This window comes from Cygnus olor, chromosome 7 (genome assembly GCF_009769625.2).
Source record: "Cygnus olor isolate bCygOlo1 chromosome 7, bCygOlo1.pri.v2, whole genome shotgun sequence".
Taxonomy (NCBI): Eukaryota; Metazoa; Chordata; class Aves; order Anseriformes; family Anatidae; genus Cygnus; species Cygnus olor.
Window position 1 is genome coordinate 21,704,172 of NC_049175.1, and position 24,261 is coordinate 21,728,432.

The window sequence follows — 24,261 nt, forward strand, 5'->3', positions numbered from 1 at the left end:
GACGGATTATGTTGTTGCTTCAGCCCCAGCCACAACCATTTTCTAATATACTGCTGTTTACATATCCTTAACTACAGGCAAGAAAGCTTTCAGTAAGATTTATTAATTCACAGGCTGAAATTAAAAATTTGTGAAAACTCAGTACAAAGGCTAGTTTCCATAAACAGCTCTTCTCTTAAGCTTTCTAATGAGTTTAGTTAACTGTCACAACTGCTACCCCAAACAAATAGCCCCACACAGACCTATGTTTTGAGAAAAACAGGAAGAAAATGAAGATTACAGATAACACTCGTGCCAAAACAGAACCATCTCCAATTTAATTGCCGTTTCTCAAACTGCACAAGAGAAAATGAACACTCAACAATTTTGGGGGCTTAAATAGTAAGTTCTGTGTCACACTGTATAGAACAGAAGAGTGACTTTGCAAGGATACAGAGGAAAGAAGCTGTTGATGAGGACCATTAAGACTTTCAGAACTTCCTAGCTTTGACCTATGATGAGATTGCATACATTCTTCAATTATTCCTCCCCAACATGCTTTTAAAAGAAGTTTTGACCACACCTGCCTACTAGAAAGGAATTCCAAAGCCAGCCATGTTAGTGAAACCAGCATTTACACTTAAGAACAGGAAGCAGTAATTGTTAGCACTGGATTTCTGATGAGAACAGATAACACAGCCTTACCTAATGATGCGCTAAATAAATTTAATAAATTTAATCCTAGTTCTTCAAAAAAGAAAACCAGAATAGCAAACCACATTGATGTTCTACATCCGATATAGGGTTCCAAAAGCAAGATTACTGGTCTAACAGTAAATGGATTCATGACCTTTGTGTTCTACTGCTCCCAGTTATCTCCATCGGTTAAAAAAATTTAAATCAAGAAAACAACCATGCAAACAACAGACATACTTATCTGCGGTTAAAAACCCTAAAAGGAAGCTAAACTACTCCAGGTATCTGGACCCTCAAACACCTACTCCACAAGCAGTTGTCCAAGTTCCACAGCATGGATTTAAAAAATAAAAAATAAAAAGGGAACTTCACAGCTGCCACTGTAAACATTATGCCACAGAAATTCTAGTCAGTGAATTGTATCCTCAGATGTTGGTAACTCTGTAGTCAACAACACCCCTGCACATCTTTTCATACAAGTACAGAACTGTTCTACATACTTCCCAGGAGAGAGGTCTTAAATAGCAAGATTGTTGGATCCCTCTCTGATAGCCAAGGGAGACCGCTAGTTTTTGCGAAAACACTCCAGAAGTTGAGGGAATTAATATTTCAAACCAGGCAACACAAAGAAACAGTTGCGAAAAAAGCTTTTGCAAGGTAAAGAATGAAGGAAAAAAACATCATTCAAACCAAATACTGAAAAGTACAGCAGGGCCCCATCTGAATCTAAGAGTTTAAGATGGGAGGTAAAGGAGAAGAGGAGAAACGTTATGGGAAATTATATAATTCCCCATAATTATGGCTCAGTTCTTGCATAAATGTTGATGTAATAAAAGAGAAACCAAGTTCAAGATAAGAACGTACACTGAGAAATGCTAGATAACATTTAATACTCCTTCTCTGAAGGTAAGGGGACATAAATTAACCATTAGTGAAAAAAATACTTCCTGCAGCCAGTATGATCTTTCTCAATGACAAGGGATCAGTGTATTCCCCAAATAAACTCAGCACATCAGCCAACCCAGAGATATCCAGTAACTCCCAATCCCAGTTTTGTATTACCAGAGGCCCTTCATGTTGCAACGATTAGTTTGCTTCAGATGTTTGAGAAATGCATTCCCCTATGTCGTTAATTAATCACTAGAAGGGGGAAAGATATATAGTCAACTTCAGTATGAGCTTAATGACTCAAAGTAATTTTCCTTTACCCCAAGATATTTCTTTGGGCTATCAACTTAAATTTACTATATAAGTCTTTAGGAATGCATTAACACACAACATTTTCCATTCAGTAGTTTTGCTGTAGGCTTTTGTTCAACTGACAAAATACACTGGGGAGTGTAAAAAATATTTATTCAACCTAATTCAACATAACTATAATTTGCAATACCAAAAACAAGATTTACAACATAGTAACCAAAGTAATGACCATGTGCTACTCAGTTTAAATCATTTTATAATCCATACAGTATTTTTTGTAATTATATTTTTTACAATAGTTTCAATTTTCAGTGAAGACAATGACCTTTCCCATAGAACAAGTTTCAACACCAGTAATTTGCATCATTCAATTCTTCATGAAACTTTAAAAAACAGTAATAAATTGTCTGGAAATATATACAGTGAAGACCACTGAAAAGCTGTTTCTCAAAATGAGGAATTCTGTAAGAAATATGTATTACATTGTTTCAAGACTATCTTACAGAAAGCAGCAACTTGCAGAGGTTGCTGCTCCATTTAAAGTTTTATATAAAAGTTAGCCCACTAAGACAAATATAATCAGCAGCCTTACAAGATGATAGTAATTCTTCAGTTACAGCAAGAATCTTGAAGTATTCGATATTGATTGAATACATAATTTTCAATACCTGTAGTTTTTTTGAACACTAGGTGGCCATTATATACATTTTTATACAGTTCTAAAATATTACATCTCAGTATTTAAGACAAATCATACTATAGAAAAGGTACCATATTTTGAATTTCTTTAAGATACATTATTGCAGTCAAATATGAAGTTCACTCTGCATTTACTTCGTTTCTGGTGAAAGAAATATTTACTTATGAATACTTCCACTAAGTTTTTTTTAATCGTTTTCTTTTTTTTTTTTTAAACCTGCCTCCATGCATTTCATGTAGTATTATGAACAAGAAAGTAAACTGAGAAAAAACAAATAATTTGTTGTAAAGAAAACTTCAGGTACTAAATCTAGGTTAGGTTTTGGATGAATATTAAATGGCCATACTATGTTTGTCAAAATTTAACTTCGCAAAACAGTTAATTTCTGTTGAAGTTTATAAATACATCAAATAACTGAAGTGCTAATGTCTCCCTCAGCAGGCTACTTCAAACATACTGTAACAGTAGAGCTTACTGAATAAATAACTTAGTTTATTACATGCTTAAGATTTATCCTTTGTTCTCTACAGAATGGGTTCAAGTTGTCTTAAACTGTCTAACCTGCTGGTATGTACTATACTCAAGTTAGGGACCCAAAGTGTAGTGTCACCCTCCACCAGCCTGTGTTCCTGGCTATCCTTCCACTACAGCTGGCTTGGGCAGAGAAGAGCCTAGTCCATATACAGGAACTGATGTGCACACCCAGAACTGGAAGTTTAAACTGAGAGCTTCCTTCTAAATGTGGCTTTAGTGTCCAATGTTTCCTCACATTTCTGCGATTCTTTTCACTTGTACAGATACTTACATAATCAAAAGGAACATGAGAACTAAACAACTGCTCTAATACTTAACTAGAAAATAAGCAGCTGAAATTCACTTCCTGTGTAATTATTTTACTGTGAAGGGGAAAAAAAAAAAACAAAAGCTATCCAGTACCAGTTACAAAACAGTAAAAAAAAAAAAGGCCGTGAGAAAGTGACACTAGGCAGTGCAGAAGATACAACAGGACAGTAAAAATGATCAGCAATAAGAGTCACCTGGAAGCCATGCTAATTTTGACAGCTAGTACTTAGGTGACTGAAGCTGACATAAAAGTCCTACAAGGTTAGCTGTCTTCTGCTGTCTCTGGCCAGCCATTTGAGTATTGCGCACTCCCTGTTTCACACCAGCAAAAAAAAACAAGGAAATCTTTATTGACCAACGTCCCACAATTACTTCTCCTTAGTAATGACTCACATTTCTTTTTCTAAGCAAAAAAAAGTCCCTTCATTGTGTGAAGTGCTGAAATGGACAATAGCCTGGGTAGGAAAACAGTAGAAAAGGCATCCGGATGAGGCCTACATTAACTACACAATTTAAAATGTTTTTATTCTGTAGCTGATGCTATTTTTCCCCCCCCATTCAGCATATTGGCTGTTTCAGAACAACCTGTTTCAGAAGCCTGTTGCCCAAGAGAAGTACCCAAAAATACTGAAAACAAGTCACATTCTTAGGTTCAGTGGTTTCTGAAAAGATTTACCCTGCCACATGACAGTGCTTTATCATACTTAAAGAAAAAAAATAGGAGCAGCAACTTATTACAATTCTCCACTACTGTGCAATAATGATGGAACCAATACAACATGGAAACCTGTTAGGTGAGACTGTATGACATCAGAAGATCACAGCTTTATGCACCTTCTTGCTCAGGATAATTTAAGATTTTGCGGTGAGCTTGGCGCAAATACTGCTGCTGTTTGAAGTAAACCTTAAAAGCTCCTTTTATAGCAACAAAAGCAATTCCACCCTGAAATAAAAAGAGATACTGAACGTTGTAGGTTTTCAAAATCATATCATTGCAAATGCTCTTTGCAAAAAATTCTTCTTAAAGAAAGCTTATTTTCCAACCAAATAGCATTTTCTTTTGAAGTTCAGCTAATTAGGACAATTTCAAATGATTATAACAGACAAAGTTTTCAGTCACAATACAGTACTGCAGAGGTTCAGGTTATATATAAGGGATTACAAACCAGACCTATAGATTCTTTTGAAAGCTCTTATTTCTTTGAGAGTTTGACAAGTATTCTAAAAGTCAAAATCTATCCTATTTAAAGAACAAAGTAAAACAGATAGTTATCTGCTTTTCTCCCTTCTCTGAATACATTATAGATGGTACAAAGAACAATACCTTTCCATAATCAAGACTGTGAAAGACACCACATGCTAAAGGCAAGCATGGGGTGAAATAAATGTTTTTTTTGCAAATCAGATTTATTAAGTTTCAACCTGTGTTCATCTCAATTCTTTAAAGTGAGAAGAGACATTAAGAAGCCTTTAGCCTGCATGACTGGTTGTAGTATTACTGTGTCTACCATATGGAAGACAGGTGCAAAAACACATTAGAATTGGGGAAAAAAAGGGGACTGAAGTGATAGTCAAATCAACCAGGGATACCACTTTATGAAATTGTATCTGCTTCCTCTAAAAAGGAAGCAAACCAGAGAGGTTATTCACAAAGATTTTTGTCCTCTCCTTTTTTTTTCTACCTCCATTCAAGTTCTATGGACAGTTTATCTTTCCCCTCTTATTAAAATAAATTAAAAATATTCTTAGAGTGAACAGAAGCTAACACGGAAAGGTTGGGAATGTAAACCCCAGTCTTCCCTTCCAGAACTTGTTCTTAGAAGATACTGGTTCCTCATCTTCATTATCACCCTTAATTACTGTTAAGAACTGCCTAGCACAGTACCGGATACAGGTTTCAGCCTTATCCAGGAGAGATTAGTTTCAGTCATAGGGGAAGAAGTCTTTCACACATGTGATGCTTGCCTACTGCTAAGACAGACAGCTTTAAAAGAAGAAAACATATCTCTACCCTTAATCAAATGCCACTTTAAGTCCTAGTTCAATTCATGCTTTTTACTTCCCCCCCCCCCCCAAACACTCCACATTCCCATATTATAATTATGAATCAAACAATACTGAATCTTACCAAGATTGTCCTTTGTAAATTTGAGTTAACACTGCTGAACATCAGCTTGCCAACTATCGTGGCAATAGTAGGGAAAACTAGAGCTCCACATAGAATACGTGTAGCAGAGACGTGATCGGCCAAAGGGTTGGCCTCTGCTGGAATACGAGGAACAGGACACCCAATGCCTACAGGGATGAGTAGGGAAAGAAACGATTATGTACAGCCACTGCCTCACACAGGACATAGAAGGAACCAGCCCTGCCCTCCCCCTTCTTCATCATAAATCTATAGCCCACCAACTTTGTTATTCAGTTCAGTTACCTTGAGAACTAGCTTTCTTTTCAGTGAATTTTCCATTTCAATAAAATGACTGTATTAATTTTTACTTTCAGAAATGAAGCCAAGATTTTCAGTAGCTTATTTCATTACTAAGGCCTTAACTGAAACCATGCTCCTGCTCCTATTGGTCTTCCTTCCTCACTAAATACCATACAAACACAATCCAAATAAACTTAACATAACAGATGGAAGGTATGATCACCTTTAACTAAGAATGGCAAAAAGTGACCTATCTCCATCTCCTAGAGGGGCAAACTCAAGCTTGGTATTTCCTTTTAAGTTTATATCACATTACCTGGAAATATGCTGTTCAAAATTTGTAGTTTATTAGAGTATTTGCGCCACAGTCTGAGCACATAGTCCTCCCAACGAATCATCTTGCCCAGTATTAGCATGACTGGAATAGTGGGAAGTCCGATCAAAAGAAATAAAGGATCCGCTCTCTCCATGACATCAAGACCTTCTTTGTGACCCACCACCTGGTGAATACATACATATATATTGCTTATCAAGCATAATGCAGGTGAGCAAGCTACTAGCCCTAGCTCGCAAATCATTAATCTTGCAGAGACCTGAAATAAAAGTCCCTACCATCTTAAGAAAGGTTTCATGTGCATCTGTATTTGAGTAAAAACAGAAATATTTAAAAATACAAAAATAGAAAGCTTCCCACAATGCATAGAACTGACCATTTTTAGAATCATTAATTATGCAGTCAAATTGATTAGATGTTGCTTATGAAAGGATAAATTGATAGCCAAGTATTTCAGGACATTTTAATCAAAATGTTGCTTAGGAATACCTTATGCAACAGAGATCACAGTATTAAAAGTTATTGCTTCCCTAGACAATTCAGTAAGAGGTACATTATTTTCTGTTGTAGTGGAAATAGCTGCAAGTTTCACTTGTACCTTACACAATTTTAAATGTGGTTAATGCTATAGTTTTAAAGAACAGTAATTACTGATGTGCCTAAACCATTCTTCTGACATAAGAAAAAAAACTTAGCCTTTGCAGCTTAAAATTTACAAATTACAACCGCAACAGAAGAGTACATGATATTTTTTTTTTTTAAACTAAGTAAATCTAACAGGGCTGAGAACAACAAAAAATAGGAACGCTCTTGAAGAGCTGCTGCCTGTGGGAAGTCCACTCAGGATCAGTTCAGGGGCGAGACACCATCCTGTGGGAGAGACCCCACGTGGAACAGGGGCAGAGAGTGACTGTGAAGGAGCAGCAGACATGAAGCATTAGGGACTGACTGCAGCCCCCCTTCCACTGCACTGCTTGGAGGGGAAGGAAGAAGAATGTGGACGGGGAGCGAGGTGTTTTTAGTTTCTCACTGCTCTCGTCTGATAGCAACAGGCGATTACATTAAACTCCCTATGCTGAGTCTGTTTTACCCATTATATCAATTAGTGAGGGATCTCCATGTCCTTATCCCAACCCGTGAGCCTTTTTTCTTATCTCCCCGTTTTTTTGAGGAAGGAAAGAGAGAAAGCAGCATGGTTGAGCTGAGCTACTGACTTGTGTGCAACACCACACCTTGCTTTGAAAAGCATTCCATCTTATTCTTGTAGAACAGGAAGTTATATTATTTACCACAACTTCTAAAGATAGGCATAACCAGTATTGTTGCCACCAAAAGCTTATTCCTTCAAAAAAAAATTCAGCATTTTTCTTCCAGCTTTTTTACTTTCTTTCACCCAAACTGTGATGTCTAATGTTATCCTTCTCCTCAATAGACCTCATCCATGCTAAAAAGCCTCACTCTTATCTTTTTGCTTTAGATTACTATTTCTCTGTTTTCAGTAACCCTGTACAATTTGTTACTGACTGGGCCTACACCTGAACTCACAATGTTAACCCTGTTTCTCCATCTGCAGCTTAACCTATAAAGAGAGCTTTTGTGCTTCTCTGGCCCTTCAACTGAAGAAAAAGGTCTGCAATGCATCAGGACAGAAATTGTATTAAACCTATCAAATTTGGAGTAGGAAAGGAATGTAACAGTTCTCTCTTCTCCTAGTTTAACTTATTTTTGCTTATAATGGTGGATGCTATTCTTAGCCTATCGTCCGTATGATCAAAAAAACATTAAACCAGAAGAAAAAAGCTAGTTCTTCAAACCCAAGATTTAACCAGCTGTCTGAATTACTGTAGGTGTCAAGTTGTAACCATGTGATTGCTCAACTAGACCCACAGCTTGCCATTGCTTAAGGCCCGAATCTCATTTCAAAAGCAAAGCAATTACAGAAAGGAGTATTTATTTTTCCATTTGGTTATGTAGTTCTAGAGAAGCTACATAGATCATAAAAGTTCCTGTAGAAAAAGGCCCAGTGTAGCAGAGAGCAAGGAGATAAGGACTAGTACATTTCACTACATTACATTTTTATTAATATAGTTGTTTGCAGTGGCCCTGTAAGGGGCCTCCTTTGGAGGAGGTACTGAAAGTCATTTTGTGTAACTTTTATGCAGGCACTTGACAATGGTACCAGGGAGACCACATCAGCTCATTTGGGCTCCAGCTCAACTGGTTATCACATACATTTTTGCTACGAGGTCACGTACAAACAAAGACAAAGAGCACACAGTCTTGAGATGTAGTAACTTGAACTGCATGGCAGTACCACACAGTCCAAGAAACAGTAGGTCCACATGACTTACATGGATAAGCACTAGATTGTATATGTAAACTAAGCTACAATTGTGTACTGTAATACCTAAGCATACAGATGCATTTATTGTACAATCTACCTACAACTAAATTTCATCGGAAGTACTTCTATGCTTTCAGGCAAAACAAAGGTTATGGACTAGACACAGTAACTAAAATGGTAGCAAAGGTCCTGCCAGTTATACAGTCTATGAAAACTTGTCTTGTAGCTGAACTAGGATAGCTGTGAACAATAGTTAATAGTCCAACACCTGTCAACATCATTTTTATATTCAAGTAGCAAGGTCTCAAGAACAGAAGACAGTCTTTTCAATTAACTAGATGATCTGAATAATCAAAACATACTCTTAACCTGAAGTGGTCTGCATTTGTTGTGTATGCATCAATAGCATCATTCAGAGCATGCACATTTTCCTTTACATAACAAAAAAGAGTTAGGACTGAAAAATCCACCATATCTCAGCCCTTTGAATGTTACCAGCAAAATTTTTTTTCCTGCAGGTAAAGAAAAGATCATGCCTTTTCTAAAAAAATAAAAAATAGGAGATGCCTACTCATTACTAGTTGTCTGGCACTAATAGCACTTCTTTGACAATGGAAGTGGGTTCACCAGCCTGTCACAAGCAGGGCAGCAAGCAGCAGTAGTGAAGTTTCTTAGGTGTAGACTGTGAATCCAGTTTGAACAGGCGTACTTGGCTTGATAGAGTATGATCAGTTAAAAAGCAAAAAGCTTTCTAACAACCCATCCTAAATTTATTTGCTAACCACATTGAAAGTGATGAAAGCAGCTAAAGCGTATTTTAAGCTAATGAAAGAAAGGAGTTCTAATTTACTAACTTTTTTATTTAAAAAGCCTTGCTTTTAAGACTGGTAAGATCTGTAAGATCTAGAAATAGGGAATAGATGTGTACCTGCATCACTGTCACAGCTCCATATGTAACTGCTGTCCAGTATATAGAGCCCACCATTATTCCAGCTGCAGCAAACGGACATGCCTTTGAGATCAGACGATCTGCAAGATCCAAAACGTAAACAACGGGACCTATGACAGAGGAAAAGTAAGATTTCAAGATGTATGTATAAGCATACTGAAGAAAGCTCTCAGCATCTATCACCGATGAGAAAGCTCAAACTAGGCAAAACATGAATCTGACATCCCACATGTGTTACTTATGAGAACATACAGGTAAAAAGCTACTTAGCTAAGCTTGCAATTTATTTCTACCTACCATTTCATTCATAGCAACATCTTCCGAGAGATAAATACACTCCTTACAGCACTGACTAATTTACACTGCTAGAATTGACTTAGCTCCCTTTGTGCACGTTGAATCAGAATCATTTTTTGTAGAAATCATTTTAGTCTTAGTGGCTTTTTTGTTAGATATTTTAGTTTTCAAAATGAAAAACTACCAGTCAAAGTGTACTCCCTAAGTGAAGCTGTCAAAGATCAGCATAAGAATGTTGTCACTAAACTTCATCCTGCTCCACAGCAAGAAGTGGCAGCCAATATAAAAGATTCCTTCCACTGGAAAAGAGTTGTATTGCATTCAGTATTTAACAAGACGACCTCTCAAATATTGGAGGAAAAAAACTTCTTAGGTTATTTAGTGCCTTTGGCAACAATGCACAAATAGAGTTTGTTTTGTTCATGGACAGCTGCACTTCCCAGACTTGCACAGAGCCATGCATTACCCTGACTAACTTTGATGAGATAAGCTGGGGCATGCTCACAGCTTTTCTTTCTAAGACTGCATGAGAACCAGCAAAGCAAAAGCCAAAAGTTGAAGAGTCAGAAAGGTATGTGTGGAAGTGAAAAACATTGTCACGATGATCACATTCCACGCTTCTTTTGTATTTGTCAAACTTCTCAGCATCATCAGAAAAGTACTATTTTCATTTCACGTTTTAAAACAAGCACTTTAGGATATATTATACACCTTGTCAGAAAGTAAACATAGCTGTTGATTACTTGTGCACACTTTTCACTGTGCTGTGGACATGATTCTACATAAAGAGTTCCTCCTCCAGGTCATACACATTAATTTTTCCTGTTAGATCCCTTCTGCTTTTACTTTTTGCATACTATTTATACAGCAGTAGCATCCAGAGACTTCATACAAGGACTGCAACTTTTTTTTTTTTTTTTAAAACTGTGCAAATGTTATACTCGAGACCTGCAATTTAAACACAATCCAGCTTATATGCAAGCTTGGCAGAAGTTATTGTAAATACGGCTAAGTTATGTATCTGTCCAGTAGGCAGTGCTGAGTAACTAACTTGGGCAGAACTGTGCTTATTTAACTTGCTAATCCAGTTCTGCTAGAGCCTCACATCTTTACCCTACTACTCACATACTTTAAATTAGTTACCTTTGCGTGCATCTTCTAGTAGAACATGTGTTCTTTTAGTAAAAAAGCTCTAGTTTTAAGGGCAGGAAGCATCTTCCCTTGTGACTTGTAAGACAGAAAACACCCCACCACCACCCTGCTTCAAATACACCAACCGATGTAAATTAGTTCTTAAGTAGCTGACAAAGCGTAATTAGAGAGAATTTATTCTCAAGCCAAGCAATCTGTTGTTGAATAGGTATCAAAATTAAAGTGTTTTTGAAGTAGGAACACTTTACTTAAAATACAGAGATGTCAAACAAGCAGTTCAATTGTATTAACAGTTATGTTTAATTTTCCAGACTTAAAAGATTGCTGGGCTATCTATCAATGTATTGAAGTAGCAACAAGGCCATAACTACAAATACTAAATACACAGTAGTTGACACATCTTGACTGCTTCCCACAGTCTCTGAAAACGCTGAGTTGCACTATTCGGAAAGCTTATATTATTTTGAAGGAGGTAAAGACATGAGACTCCAAAAAAACAACCATCATATTGAGTGAATCTTAAAGGGCAACACAAAGCACTGAAGCTTGCCTTAATACATCCTGGCAAAGTGGTAGAGTAACAACAGAAGTCTAAGAGAAAAATATTAACAAATTGCACCTACTAATCCTAATCATGAAAGGAAGTCATTAGCTACAGAATTAGGTATAGAAGTTTGAGAAAAGACTGGAAAAAATTGTTCCTATACATATATGTTTTAGTTAGCCCTTCATGGAAAAAGTAGCGAGAAAGAAAGGCAAACACAATCTTTTAGGTATTATATTATATTCAGATGGTATTAGGGAAGTAGAAATTTAAGAATACTTTTGTATTTTGTACTTTCTTCTTTAATGTGTATGTCAGTGATTTTCAGTGTGGTAAAAACAATCGTGTTTTAACAGCGCTTTTTCTGCCAGGATTGGTTTTCTTGTTATTAAGCTGAAATAATTATCTAAAAGATACGTAGGTTTTAAGCAGTTTTTTTTTTTTTTTTTTTAAGAGGAAGCAATATTTTCTTATGTAATTAAAAAACTATGTAATTAAAAAAATACCTATTAAGAACATGATTATTACCAATCTCTAAAAACAGTATGCACTATTAAATTTTAATTGGAATTATAACATGAAGATACCGCACTAAGAGGGGGGTTGTTTTGATTTGGTAAACACATTAGACTTACACTATTACTTATAAAGATAATAGCTAATGTTTAAATTGATATTTATGTCAATTATATGATCTTTAAAAAAAAGCTGCGTTAGGTGCCTTTCACAGGCACCTATTTGCAGAAATGTTTCCAGCAGTACATTAGAGAACTCTTAATGTAAGTAAGCTTTTGAACCATGATACCCCATGGAAACTTGATTATTTGCAACATCTTACCTACTCTAGCAACCTTAGTTTTTTTGTTTGTTTGTTTTTTTAATTGTTTTGAATTGTATGACTAGTAACGTCTTCAAATGCTGTGGCACAGAGATGGGGCTACTGGCAAGACTGCAGGAAAACATCTTACTGTCCTAACTCTGCCTGATGTGGCCTTGACTGACTTATAGTTGAGTTGTGATATAACAGTTCTGGGTTACTAAAAAGAGCTACAAAAAGGGCACAACTGTCCCACTTGCTTAAGGACTTGAGCTCATAACTGAGCATTGATGAACCCAGAAGTCATTCTCCTGTTCTGCTATAAACTTGTGTAACAGTACATAAGACATCTGAAATTTTATGCCCCTTTCATCTTTACCATGAAAAAAGCTGATATTGTGAGGGGAAAATATATCAAAAGATTCCAAGAAACCTGCATGCAAGAGCTGAACAGTCTCATAAAAGAATTTCAGGCCAGCTTTATCAGAAGTAGAAATGTTAGTATTTAGGAATCTTAGCTCTCAAATAAAGAAAGTATGCCACAAATTACAAGAACAAATGAAAATGCCTGTTTGTGTACACATCTTCTACAAACTACAGTTGTTTCCTCTCTCGCCCATTACCAAAATAAAATGTGAATGCATCTCATATAAACAGCTTCATGCGTCTCACATACGCAGCTTCAAGTTTTGTGGCACATTTTCAGAGATCAAAATTCCCCTTTACCCTCCCCCAAGGTAATGCTAATTTATCATCACTTGATGTCTTCCCTACCATGAAGGTTGATTCCTCTCTACCTTATCCTTATTAGCAAAGCTGACTTGGGGACTGATATAAGAATAACATGGTAGTAAGTTATCATGCTGTTTTATGTTTTCTTGTGTATCACCAGTATTTTCTTTCCCCTTGGCAATGTGTCAGTACTCAAAAATTTCCTTGCAACTTAATTTTTTCAACCCTTATACTAACAGAAAAGAGGTCCTATCCCTAAGAACTGACAATGCAAGTCATCTTCAATTCTTTCATTACAGAAATAAAATCCTATAAAGTCTTACTTAAAAATCCTCTAAGTGACTATAGACATGCTATAACAGCGTTTAACAAGCTGTTATACTTTTGATCAAAATTGAAGTTTCCAGCTGCTATGGTAATGGAAAGACAACAGCAAAATATAAAATTGACTGGAACAGCATTACTGTTGAATATGAACTGCCCCATTCATCTTAGCCCCACATTAAACATGAAATATAGTAAAGGACACTGTGTGTGACAACAATAATTATTTGTGTATTTCTGCGTGTGGGAAAGGAGAATCAAATTACTGTATCAATTACTCAGGGCAACATTTCATTTTCTTGCCCTGCTCAATATACCTTGTATAGCATACGGGCAAATGGGGGTCCACTGGAATAAAAAAAAGCAACAACTGTTATTTTAACTATTTGCACCATATTGTGGCAGAGTCCTACTTAGCTACTCGGGTGAGTAGATTCTAGAAGACTATCTCCAACTTTTTTTTTTCACCTTGACAAACAGAGCCACAGCAGTGCCCAGCAACCAAATACAGATATTCTGCCTCTTGAGTACAGAGGCAACATTCACTCAGGAATACTTCCCAAACAAAGTAAAAATGTTTTTCAGGTAATGCAACGGGCTGCCCTGTAAGGTTTCTTCTTATGGATTTACTTTTATAACTGCTTCTCTGCATGCTGAGAAAAAAGGGGGAATGTGTTTATGTGCTAATATGGCAATTGGTGAAGGAAGTCCCCACTCTGCTCAACAAGGGGGAAAGAAATCACATTAACCATACACTTAATTATAGGTCAATCACCTGTAAGACTTACTAATATACTTAAGTTGAACATATCCAAAATTTGCAGGAGATATTTAACTAAGCCATCAAATATGACGTAAGCATAATACAATGTTTCTTGTCTGGAAAATGGACTAGAGAAGTTTCCAATAGAACTGACTCTGAGCATAAAAGGGCAAAAAATTAAGAACAACATGCAGAAACAACCAATTATATTACGTTTAAATTTAAATGATATATGTCTTACCTAGCTTTGGAAATACTATTAAATATTCTGCATTGCACTGAGGACAAGCAACTCTAGCAGTACTGTTTCCTCTTTGCTTTTCATCCACCCAGCGCTGTAGACAAGTCTGATGAACCCATTTCGTGGAGCCCCTGCACCTGCAAGGTCTCACCCACTCTGCTGTCCGATCATCCTCATCGGTAGCAAAACAAACCCAGCAGCTTCTGAAATTACAGGAAGGAAAAAAAAGATTTTTGCTACTTTTAAGTGCTTAAACTTTCACATGCATTTTTAGAAAGTGTGCACCTAGAAATGATTTCTGTTGCTTCACGCTTAATCACTAAAAATGCAGGTATTTTGTACCACAGACTTGTTCTGGTATTAACATAATATTAGACAGCTAGGTAGATGCTTAATACATTCTGAATTACTAATTTATCTTTTGGATCATTTATAACTTAAAAAGCACTGAGACTGTAGTCCAACTTCTATTTTTAATTGTATTATCAGTATCTCCTTCCATACAAAACATTTTGTAAGTTTTTAAATTAAAAATGCAAAATCTGTACAGTAGTCTGTTACCTGGGAAACTAAATCCAATGCACTTCCATGACAAAAATCAACACAAATGATAAAATGTAACAAACCTGAAAAAAATTGTACCAAATTAATTCCTTTATCTTATCAAAAAGTATTTCATTTTAATACAACGTTGTATAATATAAATTACAAAGTACATCAACACTACTACAACACTAGAGAAGGAAAGGTCTGCTGTCTGAAGAGTTACCTGGATATACAATTAGTATGTTTCAATACTTCAAGCTTCAAGTTAGAAGCTGACGAAATTTAAGCAAGGAAAAAATGTTGTCTAACAATTTCCTTTTAAAACCTCACTATTTTGGGTAGCATTCTGTTTGTTAACTAGAACAGTTTTCCTACAGAATAGTCACGTTTTGTTTACAGGAATAGCTGGGCCTACAAAATATTACCAAGAGCTTCTTTTAAAGCATTGAATCTTTTTTTATTTTTATATTTATAGTAGTGGAAATATACTGAAATTAAGCTGCAAGTGTGTAAGAGTATAATGTAACTTGTAGCACTTATTACTGGCAAACGTGAAAGAATGCAATCTAAGATGCAGATTCCAGGGAAGACTGCACAAAAAGAAATTTCAATATTGAACAGTAACATCAGTAAAACTAACGTAACTGATCTGTCCACACATGCAGTTGTAAGTACAGAGCATACTACAGTAGGTGCAGATGCAAGTTCACTGACATTTCTGCTCTGAAATCAGAACTGCGTCAGTGCACATTCATGAAGACTGCTCAGTTTGAAGACTGACATCCTACATCAAAACTACAACTTGTTTCATTCATCCTAATGGGAAAGTAAATGTGAAGTCTGACTTGGCTTCTTTCTGTCCTTCCCTGCAACACCTGTTTAAACCAGAATCCTTATGTTATGCCCTCATGTAACACAATCCACCTGTTTATCTTCCTGGTGGCTCGAAGTACCTATGGCAGCCTAAATGGCATTAGCCTTCCAGAACAGGAGGAAAGACAGACAAGCCCTATGTTAGTAAGAGTCTAGATGAAAAAGCTGCAACCACTACAAAGACATGACAGTATTACCAAGCACCACAGATATTTTGGTTCATTGCACTTGATCAAGGAGTTCTTAAAGAACTCCAGTTCTTATGTTGAACTGTTTTTTTAAACACCAAGAAAACCCTTGTTTATTGTAAAAACAAACAATACAAATCGACTTGTAGCATAGTTCATCTTCCACAGTTTTATTCTTTGCTCCGTTAATAGGTAAAGTTTCACTCACTCACTCCACATCCTATTTAAGTCTACATTTGTAACTTAGATTTTTGTTTCTCAGCTAGGAGCTTTACAACAGAGCTACTTAGGGCTGTAGGTGCCAGTGAGGCGAGATGCCACCAAGCCACAGAAGTTTGAAGTGTATTCAAATAAGAGATTTCAGCATGAAAATAATCTTGTTGCGCTTCAATTTTAACCAGTGAATTTGTCCATGAGTGCCCTGTAGATTAAGTTCTATTCCAGTTTTCTGTTAATGTTAATACGAAAATCTGCATCATTTCCTTAATTGCTTCATCCAATTTCTTGCCAGGCAATCACATCTGAAAAACTGGAAGACCCATGAAAAGAATAACAAAGTCCTTTATAGACTTAAGTCGATAGCATGTCATGAATAATGAACAGTAAATTCCTTGTATTTTTGTCATCAGTTTTATCTCTTTCCATTGACAGCAGCTGTAGCAGAAAGAGCTAAATAAAACCATCTCAAAACAAGCAGCTTGGCTCTTGCCAGATTTTCCATTTTCTTGTACTGAATAAAATATGACCTTGATTCTCGCTACTGAATGAGGTTGCTACTCAGATAACCTGAAACAGAAAAGGCTGACAAGGCAGAACAAAGCATTGTTTCTGATAGAAACTCAAACCTTTTTTCCTTGATGACTTTCTACAAAGCCAAATCAATACTACTAATGTATTTTTCCACACTTCCTTGGCTAAAAAAAGCACACCACATACAAAAAGCCAGCCAGTAATTTCACTTTGAATATAAGATTACAAATGCCTTTTAGATTCAGCTCCCCATTATCTAAAGCTGCCCAGTGTCAAAAATTCTATTCTGACTGAGAATAACTCACTCACTGTGTCCGTTTTATTCTCCGAAGATAAACTCCCTTCAGGAGACTGCGCATGTCAAGAGCGAGCACATAGATAGAAAGCCGTGCTAAAGACCTGCGAGCCTGCACTCCAAATGTTGTATGAGTAATTGAGAAATCCAGGGCCTGCCTAGAAAGAGCTTTCTCCAACCCATGAGTTCATTGCTAAGGAAGCCATTCTCCTTGAAGCTATAGCTCCACCGCCCCAGTAAGATCCTGCAGAACAGGCATACCTACAGGCAGACTGCTCCCTGTTTTATTGGGTTATATTCCTTCTAAAGGTTACTTTCTTATTCAAATCAGCCTTAAATAGCAGGAAGGAGAGGCTCCAATTCATGTTACTGAAATCAAATTTGCCAGTCTGTGAGAGCTGAATTAGTCATGATACAGCTTTGTTTTCAGGCAGGCGTGACTGTGTAAGCAATACAAAAAGTAATTTCAGAGCAATATGTTAGTTGTATACTACCAGTTAGAAGTTCTCAAAAATCCTTAAGGCCCCAAAAACCCAGTGGACATTCCTGGGTCCACAACACTTAATGGAAAGAGGGCTTGTGAGACTGGGACAACACAGCTGTTTATAGCCTGGTTCCAAGTATTCAGTGCTGCAAGCCTTGGAATTTTTCCCTAACGTTCAGTGGCATACACATAGGACCTGCAAGTAAAAGCAGAGAACAGAGAAGGACTTAACACTTACCATGAGCTAGAAAGCATTTTCCTCCCATTACAGATCCTTCATAAAATACAAGAAATCTCTAAGAAATTTTTTTTTATTCCTCCCACGTTATAAAGCATATCACTTTTCCTCAAAGAAGCAAATTTTATCTTGATATCAGAGTAATGCATCCTTATCCTGCTAAGCAGTAAGTGCCTGAATGCCTCATCACAATTGAATTTCACATCCAAAAAGAGTGAAAAGGCTGAAACACAACTCGTAACAATGGCAGCACAATGAACCAATGTGCACAGACCTATGTATCACACTGGGAGAAGTTGGTTAGCAGAGGAAGACTACAGCAGGATTAGACAGAGCACCACTATTTCCCCAGGCCTCACAGCACTTCATCTTCAACCCAAGTTCTGTCTACCAAACTCCAGAAGTCCTTACAGTGTCCTAAGAAAAAAACAAGCGCTCTCAGAGTGAGGAGAAGAGTCCAGCGAGGTACCAGTGCACAGATATTCCAGTGCAAGGACACCAGCCTTGGAAGCTCCATCATGACTTCTCCTGATCCTTTTTAAGGCAGCATGGCACAGCAGGCGTATGCCAGCTGGAATCATTAAGCTAGAAAGCATGCTGTCCCCTTCAAACAAAAGTGTAAAATACTAAAAGGAAGTTCCTGAAGGTCAAATGACCTAATATCCAATTCTGCTTTGCCTGGTCATCAACGATAGGGTGTAATGCTGAGAAAAAGATCTAGAAACAATAGTAACTAACCTTTACTGCAGAAGTAGTACTTTGGTCAAAAACAGCAGGGAAAGTTGAAATAGAGAATATCAAGCTAACGTTGGCATTAACATATGGCCACACAACCAGTATCCATATAAAGGCCCTGACTTCCTCTAATCATTGAACAACATTGTTTAAACTGAGTTCTAAAAAGCTTTTTAAGAAGTCCACAGATGACTAAAACCTAATAAGCAGTCAATCAAATGCATAAAAGCAAAACAAAATAATTAGCTAGAAAGTGTACCAGAAAGATCTAGTGATTACCAGAAGTTAAACTTAAATTTATTTATATGCTCTCAATTATAGCTCCAATTAAGGAGAAATATTTTACACTTGAGTTAACCGCACTATATAAAGGCAGAGATACAAGTAAAGGACAGTTCACAGAATCCTGCTGGCAACTTTCTAGCTTGTGGATAAAATTAAACCTTGGACTGCCAGCCACCACCTATTGTGCTTGGATCGTGCCTTACAAGGCTTTACGGCCTTTGCTTCCATCCAACCTTCAACACGAAACTCCCCACAGATGTAGTTATCATACATTTAAGCACTTCCAAGCTCTCATTGGGTTTTAGTCCCTAATTTATCGAAGAATCTAACCTAATGGTAAAAAAAAAAATACTTCTAATTCAGGACAAATTAAACTGCTGCAACCAGTTACTCAAGCCTATGCCTTTTGTAAAGGCTTCAAAACTCAATTATCTTAAAGGCTTCATTTATTACCACCGTACTATTTCACTTTCTCAAAAGGAAAATTTGAGAAATCAGCAAGGCTCAGTGGCCTTGCTGTGGGTCTCTACATACACAGAGAACTTTACTGTTATAAACATTTGTTTTATTTAAGGGGAGATGGAAAACAGGGCCCACCTAAAAATGTGCAAAGGGTAAATCAGGCAACACCATTACTCATGTAATAAGCACCTTATTACTGAAACATTTTTACCCATTAAGCTGACATTATATTTTAGCAGTGTGGCATACACCTCTAGCAATCTAGGACACTAAGCAACTGCTAGGGGGCAGTAACACTTGATTCTTACCATGAGACTGAGCAAGAAAAAAGTGACTAAAACCAAATGGGGAAAAAAACCATGCACACATAAATTACTTCCAAAACTGAAAAATGGGTTGAATATTATTCAAATGCGAAGGCTTAACACGTAGTCAAGTGTACACAGCATGTACTGAAGAATTTTAATAGCATTAAGTCAATGCCTTAAACATTTGAGATTCTTATAATACAGATAGCATACTATAGGGAAAACATTCTTAGCATTGTTTGACAAAGCCAGCAATGATGATGAACCTAGAAAGTAAAAACTAACAGTAATATGTAATATTACTGATGTAACAGTACCACTGTAATAACAGAGTAATATGAAACATCTAGCAAGTTATGTTTTAGAGGCTATATACAAATACTTCCTTCATGTTCCTTTAAACATGTTAACCACGTATGAATTGCCTGTAGTGGTCACACCACTGTATGGCAGAATGTCTGAACGCTCCTCTGAGGAGGAAAATGAAAAAAACAGGAGAAATTGTTTCAGGTCTCAGCTTCTCTCAGCACCTAACTGCAAAGCATAATGTCAGTGTGTAATCAAAATAATAAGAAGCAAGATCAGCTAGAATTTGTATACTAATATTTACCCTGGCTGAAGGAAGAAAAGCAGCTAGCGTGTTCAAGATGCTGGAAGAACTCCAGATGGCAAGACGACCACACACAGCATTCTCCAACTGATAACATGACCTGCTAGTAAGGTAGAACACCCAACTTCTGACAAGCTGAACTATCTGATTTTTATACCAATAAGAGATTAAAGGAGGATGGATTATTATCTGACACTAAAAAAAACCTTTGTTCTATCAACACTGCCAGATTTAGCAAAGGAAGACAGCTTAAAACCTCAAAGTAGATTTAAGAGTCATTCTTCCTGTAATTCATCTGCAATCTACTGTATTAAATTCTTACATTAGTCCTCACTCCCCAGGGATATTTTACACATTTCTCTATGTGCTAAACTTTGATTTTTGTCTGTTTCCATGGTTTCCAATGCATCAAATTTACTTGCCAGACAATAAAAGCATAGCAAACAAGAAACCATGTATCTGTCAAACTTCAACCTTTTGAGGCCTCCTGGGAAAAGTGTCTTTAACTACACCCTTGATCACAGTCGTCATGACCTGAATTCTACTCTTTTGTGGGAGAAAAAGATTACTTGCATCATTGCTTTCAGTAGCTCAGTCAATACCCTCTCCAGCTAGACAGTGACACTTCAATTAAACCAATGCATACAGAATGTTGGCAAAAAATGTTTAATCAAGAACAATGCACAGAAAGTGACTCATTTAGCTCTCCATCTTATAATGCTCAATGACTACAGATAAAGAGAGGATAGGGAAAGGTTTGAGTGAAAAAATATCAATGCCAGCAGCAGAAAATTAATTTGAGGCTCTAAAATACAGGAGGCTGTTTCTTAGTATAAGGAGACTCAAAGCATGCTAAGATGCTATACAAGGACACTGCTTTTGCTTAATTACACATACAAAAATTTCCACAGTCAGTGTTCCCAGAAAACAGCTTTCTGACATCATCGCAGAATTAAACGAATTAGCATTGAGGCAAACCTTGACATCAAAACAACTCTGCTTACTGCAGCTTGCTCGGAAGCGCTGCCCATGCACCAAGGGTAGGTATCACTGCACAACTGCTTCATGCTTCATCACGGTTCGGTTATTAGCTGGGCCATTTGATGAGCAATAACTATACCCATTTGCCCTCTATCAGCCAAGATGCAAGTTTAAACAAGCGTTCAGTTGACGTGAAAGAATTTAACCTTTAATCGTTCAAGTTCTGAAGGAATAACAAGCATTAGTCCTTCATATCTCCTCGAAGATTTACTTTTCCATAACAGAAGGTTAACATTTACTTATTAGCTTCCTTAAGCAAGCACTAGCCTTATCTATTTTCAAAGATTGGCATCAAGATATTTTTAATCTGTTTTAAACTGGAATGTTAAATACAACAGCCAGTCTCAAAAAGACAAAAAAAACTAAGTTTCCACTAAGGAAAAAGCATGAAACAATGTAAAATATGGGGGGAAGGGGAAGAGAAAACACATCAGAAAAATACCAATACTGGTAATTTGTGGTATATGTATAAAGTAGATAGCAGATGTTACAAATATCAGAAGCAACATAAATACAGAATAGATCAATGCTGACACGTCTAAAACAGTATCCATCTTGACATTAAGCCTGTGCTGTGACAAGCACAGGATAAAAGAGGAGAAATGCAGTTACGTTCCATTCAGTCTGCATTAAGTGAGCCAAACGTGCAGTAATTTTCCAGTATCACACATGTAAAAATACAATTTAGTCTTTAGGCATAATACATTTAGAAGTAAACACATTAGCATCAACTTAGAAACCAAACCTATGGCTGCTCACTTCACGTTCCCTTCTTAGGCAAAGTAACTGTGAAATGTTCAGTTTCTTGTACAATACATACCTACGGAGTTCCGTGGTTAAACCGGGTAAGTAATTTTTGTTCGGTTCATCCAAAGAAGAAAAATGGAAAGTGGGGTTCTAAAGCTGCAAAAATTGGCAGGAAGACTCCAAAGCAAGCAAATTGCTTTGAATTCAAGAGCTTATAAAATAGATGCTATTACTCAAGTTATATTCTCAGTTTATAACTTCTATTTTTAACAGTATGAGAGCGCAAACCTAAAAGCTCTAGAAGAGCCTGCCATCTTACACCTTCTTAATATTCATAATAAAAACTGAACAATTTGAGGCAAAGATCACAAAAAAACAATTCAAAATGTTTTTTTAAACTCCAAGACGACATTTTTGATATTAGTAGCTCAAAATCAGCTATTAGCTAATTAGTTATTAGCTCAAGAACAGCTACTCAAATTTGGCAGGCTCTGAACATTTGGAAGAGCCTTTACTCTGAGTAAATGTGACCCAAACTCCAAGGAGCCTGACCATAACATTAAGTAACTCTCCCCTGTGCCCTGCAGAACTGGCTGCATGACTCACCAGCAGAGCAATCACAAGCACTCAGAACATGGCCTTCTGTAACGATATCCTTCACAGAAGGCTAACTTGTGCTGGCACATTTTAAGTCCAGTATAAAATATTGGCTTCTAAACAAAGTATTCAAATCCCAAGAAGAAGAGAAACATATGTAACATGAGGCAAGATCAGAAAGCTACATAAAGGAGACATTACAACCTTAAAATAATGTCTTTTTAAATTGTGATTTCCTGGAAAGATTGTGAAGAAATCAGATTAGATTCAAAAGACTAGATACAAATGGCTTCTTTAAAAAAAAAAAGACAAAAAAATCACTGAACACCAGCTACTTTTACCCACTGAAATTCTATTATTCACCACCTTTGCAATGTGTTAACACTGTCTTGTTAATACATATACCTTGACAAGGCACACCTCCGTAACCAGCACAGTCTGCTCATGTCATGCATTGCAACTGGAGTCCTAACGCTGTGTTGTCTGTCTGCATACATTGGGATTGCATCTAGACCTTATATCATAGAATCATTTGGGTTGGAAGAGACCACAGGAGATCTTTAGTCAGAGCTCACAGCCAAGGCAGAAGCAGCAATGAATTCATACAACGTTGTCAGAGCTTTCTGCATCTGGGTCCTGAAAAGCCCCGTGGACAGAGAATCCACTGCTTACCCTGGACATCCCATTCCAGAACTCAACTGTCAGTATCATTTGTCCCCCTGCCTCAAGTTCAAATTTATGATCAGTGTTTCTCATCATCCTGCCAGAAGTCTCCAAAAAGCGCCAGATTCTATCTTCTCAATAACCTCCTCAGTAGGTATTAGAAGACTATTACTTGGTCCTCGCAATTCCTTTTCTTCATACTAAACAGGAACTGTTCTCTCGTTCCTCCTAGTAAATCATGTGCCCCATACCTTTAGGCACTTAATGCATCCTTAATTAGTTTCATTTAGAACCATTAAACAGAAGCAGTTGCTTAAAATAACTTAACCACTTCAGACTGGGTCCTTCATTCTTCCGCACTGAAGATGGATTTGTCATTTTTTTATTTTTACTTGTGGGAAGCCACAAGTGCCAGTAAAAACGAGCAAGTCATGCACTCTTCGGATAAAGATGGGTATTACAGCCTATAACAAGCTAGCATACACCTCGTTCTGCTGCTGAGAGAGGAAAAATAAGATCAGAAAGTGGTATCACTTTCACACACAGAACTACCCACCCTCTCTGCAGCAGAGTAGGACCAAAAGCACATTAGGATGACAGAAGCATCAAACAAACAAGCCCTAAACACCTTGCATATTCACTACCACTTCAGTTTTGTAGCGTCTTTTTTAGAGCAAATTTAATATTTGAACCTTGTAATTTATCTTTCTCTGTAAATTACATATATTAAAATAGTTACTCGATACATCTGTGTTAGCTGCCACAAGGTTTAACTTCAGCAAGCACTGTAAGACACCATGCCCAGGGTCACAGTTAAGTGGTATTATGTAGAAGCTACCAATAAACTGTCTTTTGTACAGCTTTTTAGGTGAAGTAGTTACAACACATGAGAATATTTGAATGCCTTGACAATCAATGTATATGGGATACTAAGATTTTTAGTACCAAATGGGATAAACAGCTTCTCAGGAGTTTCCTCACACTTAAATAACAGGGCCAGTTACCTACCTGCAGATAGAAGTTAACTGTTAAGTAGCTGCTAAGTTTGAACATTTAAGTTTGTCCTTAAGCATATCAAAGCAGATGCCAAAATGGA

At 36.9% G+C, this 24,261-nt stretch overlaps 1 protein-coding gene across 2 annotated transcripts in view; it reads right to left on the reverse strand.

Moving 5' to 3' along the window:
• Nucleotides 1–2,013: 2,013 nt before the first annotated feature.
• MARCHF5 (membrane associated ring-CH-type finger 5) overlaps nucleotides 2,014–24,261 on the reverse strand; it is a 29,058-nt gene continuing 6,810 nt past the window's right edge. The window contains exons 2-6 of one of the 2 annotated variants that reach the window (XM_040563826.1): nucleotides 14,344–14,546; nucleotides 9,453–9,583; nucleotides 6,163–6,346; nucleotides 5,547–5,713; nucleotides 2,014–4,361 (exon numbers count right to left, since the gene is read on the reverse strand). In XM_040563826.1, coding sequence (XP_040419760.1) covers nucleotides 4,245–4,361; nucleotides 5,547–5,713; nucleotides 6,163–6,346; nucleotides 9,453–9,583; nucleotides 14,344–14,546 — 802 coding nt within the window. In that variant the 3' untranslated portion in view covers nucleotides 2,014–4,244. The remainder of the gene's footprint in view (nucleotides 4,362–5,546; nucleotides 5,714–6,162; nucleotides 6,347–9,452; nucleotides 9,584–14,343; nucleotides 14,547–24,261) is intronic. The other variant, XM_040563827.1, reaches the window with a different exon arrangement.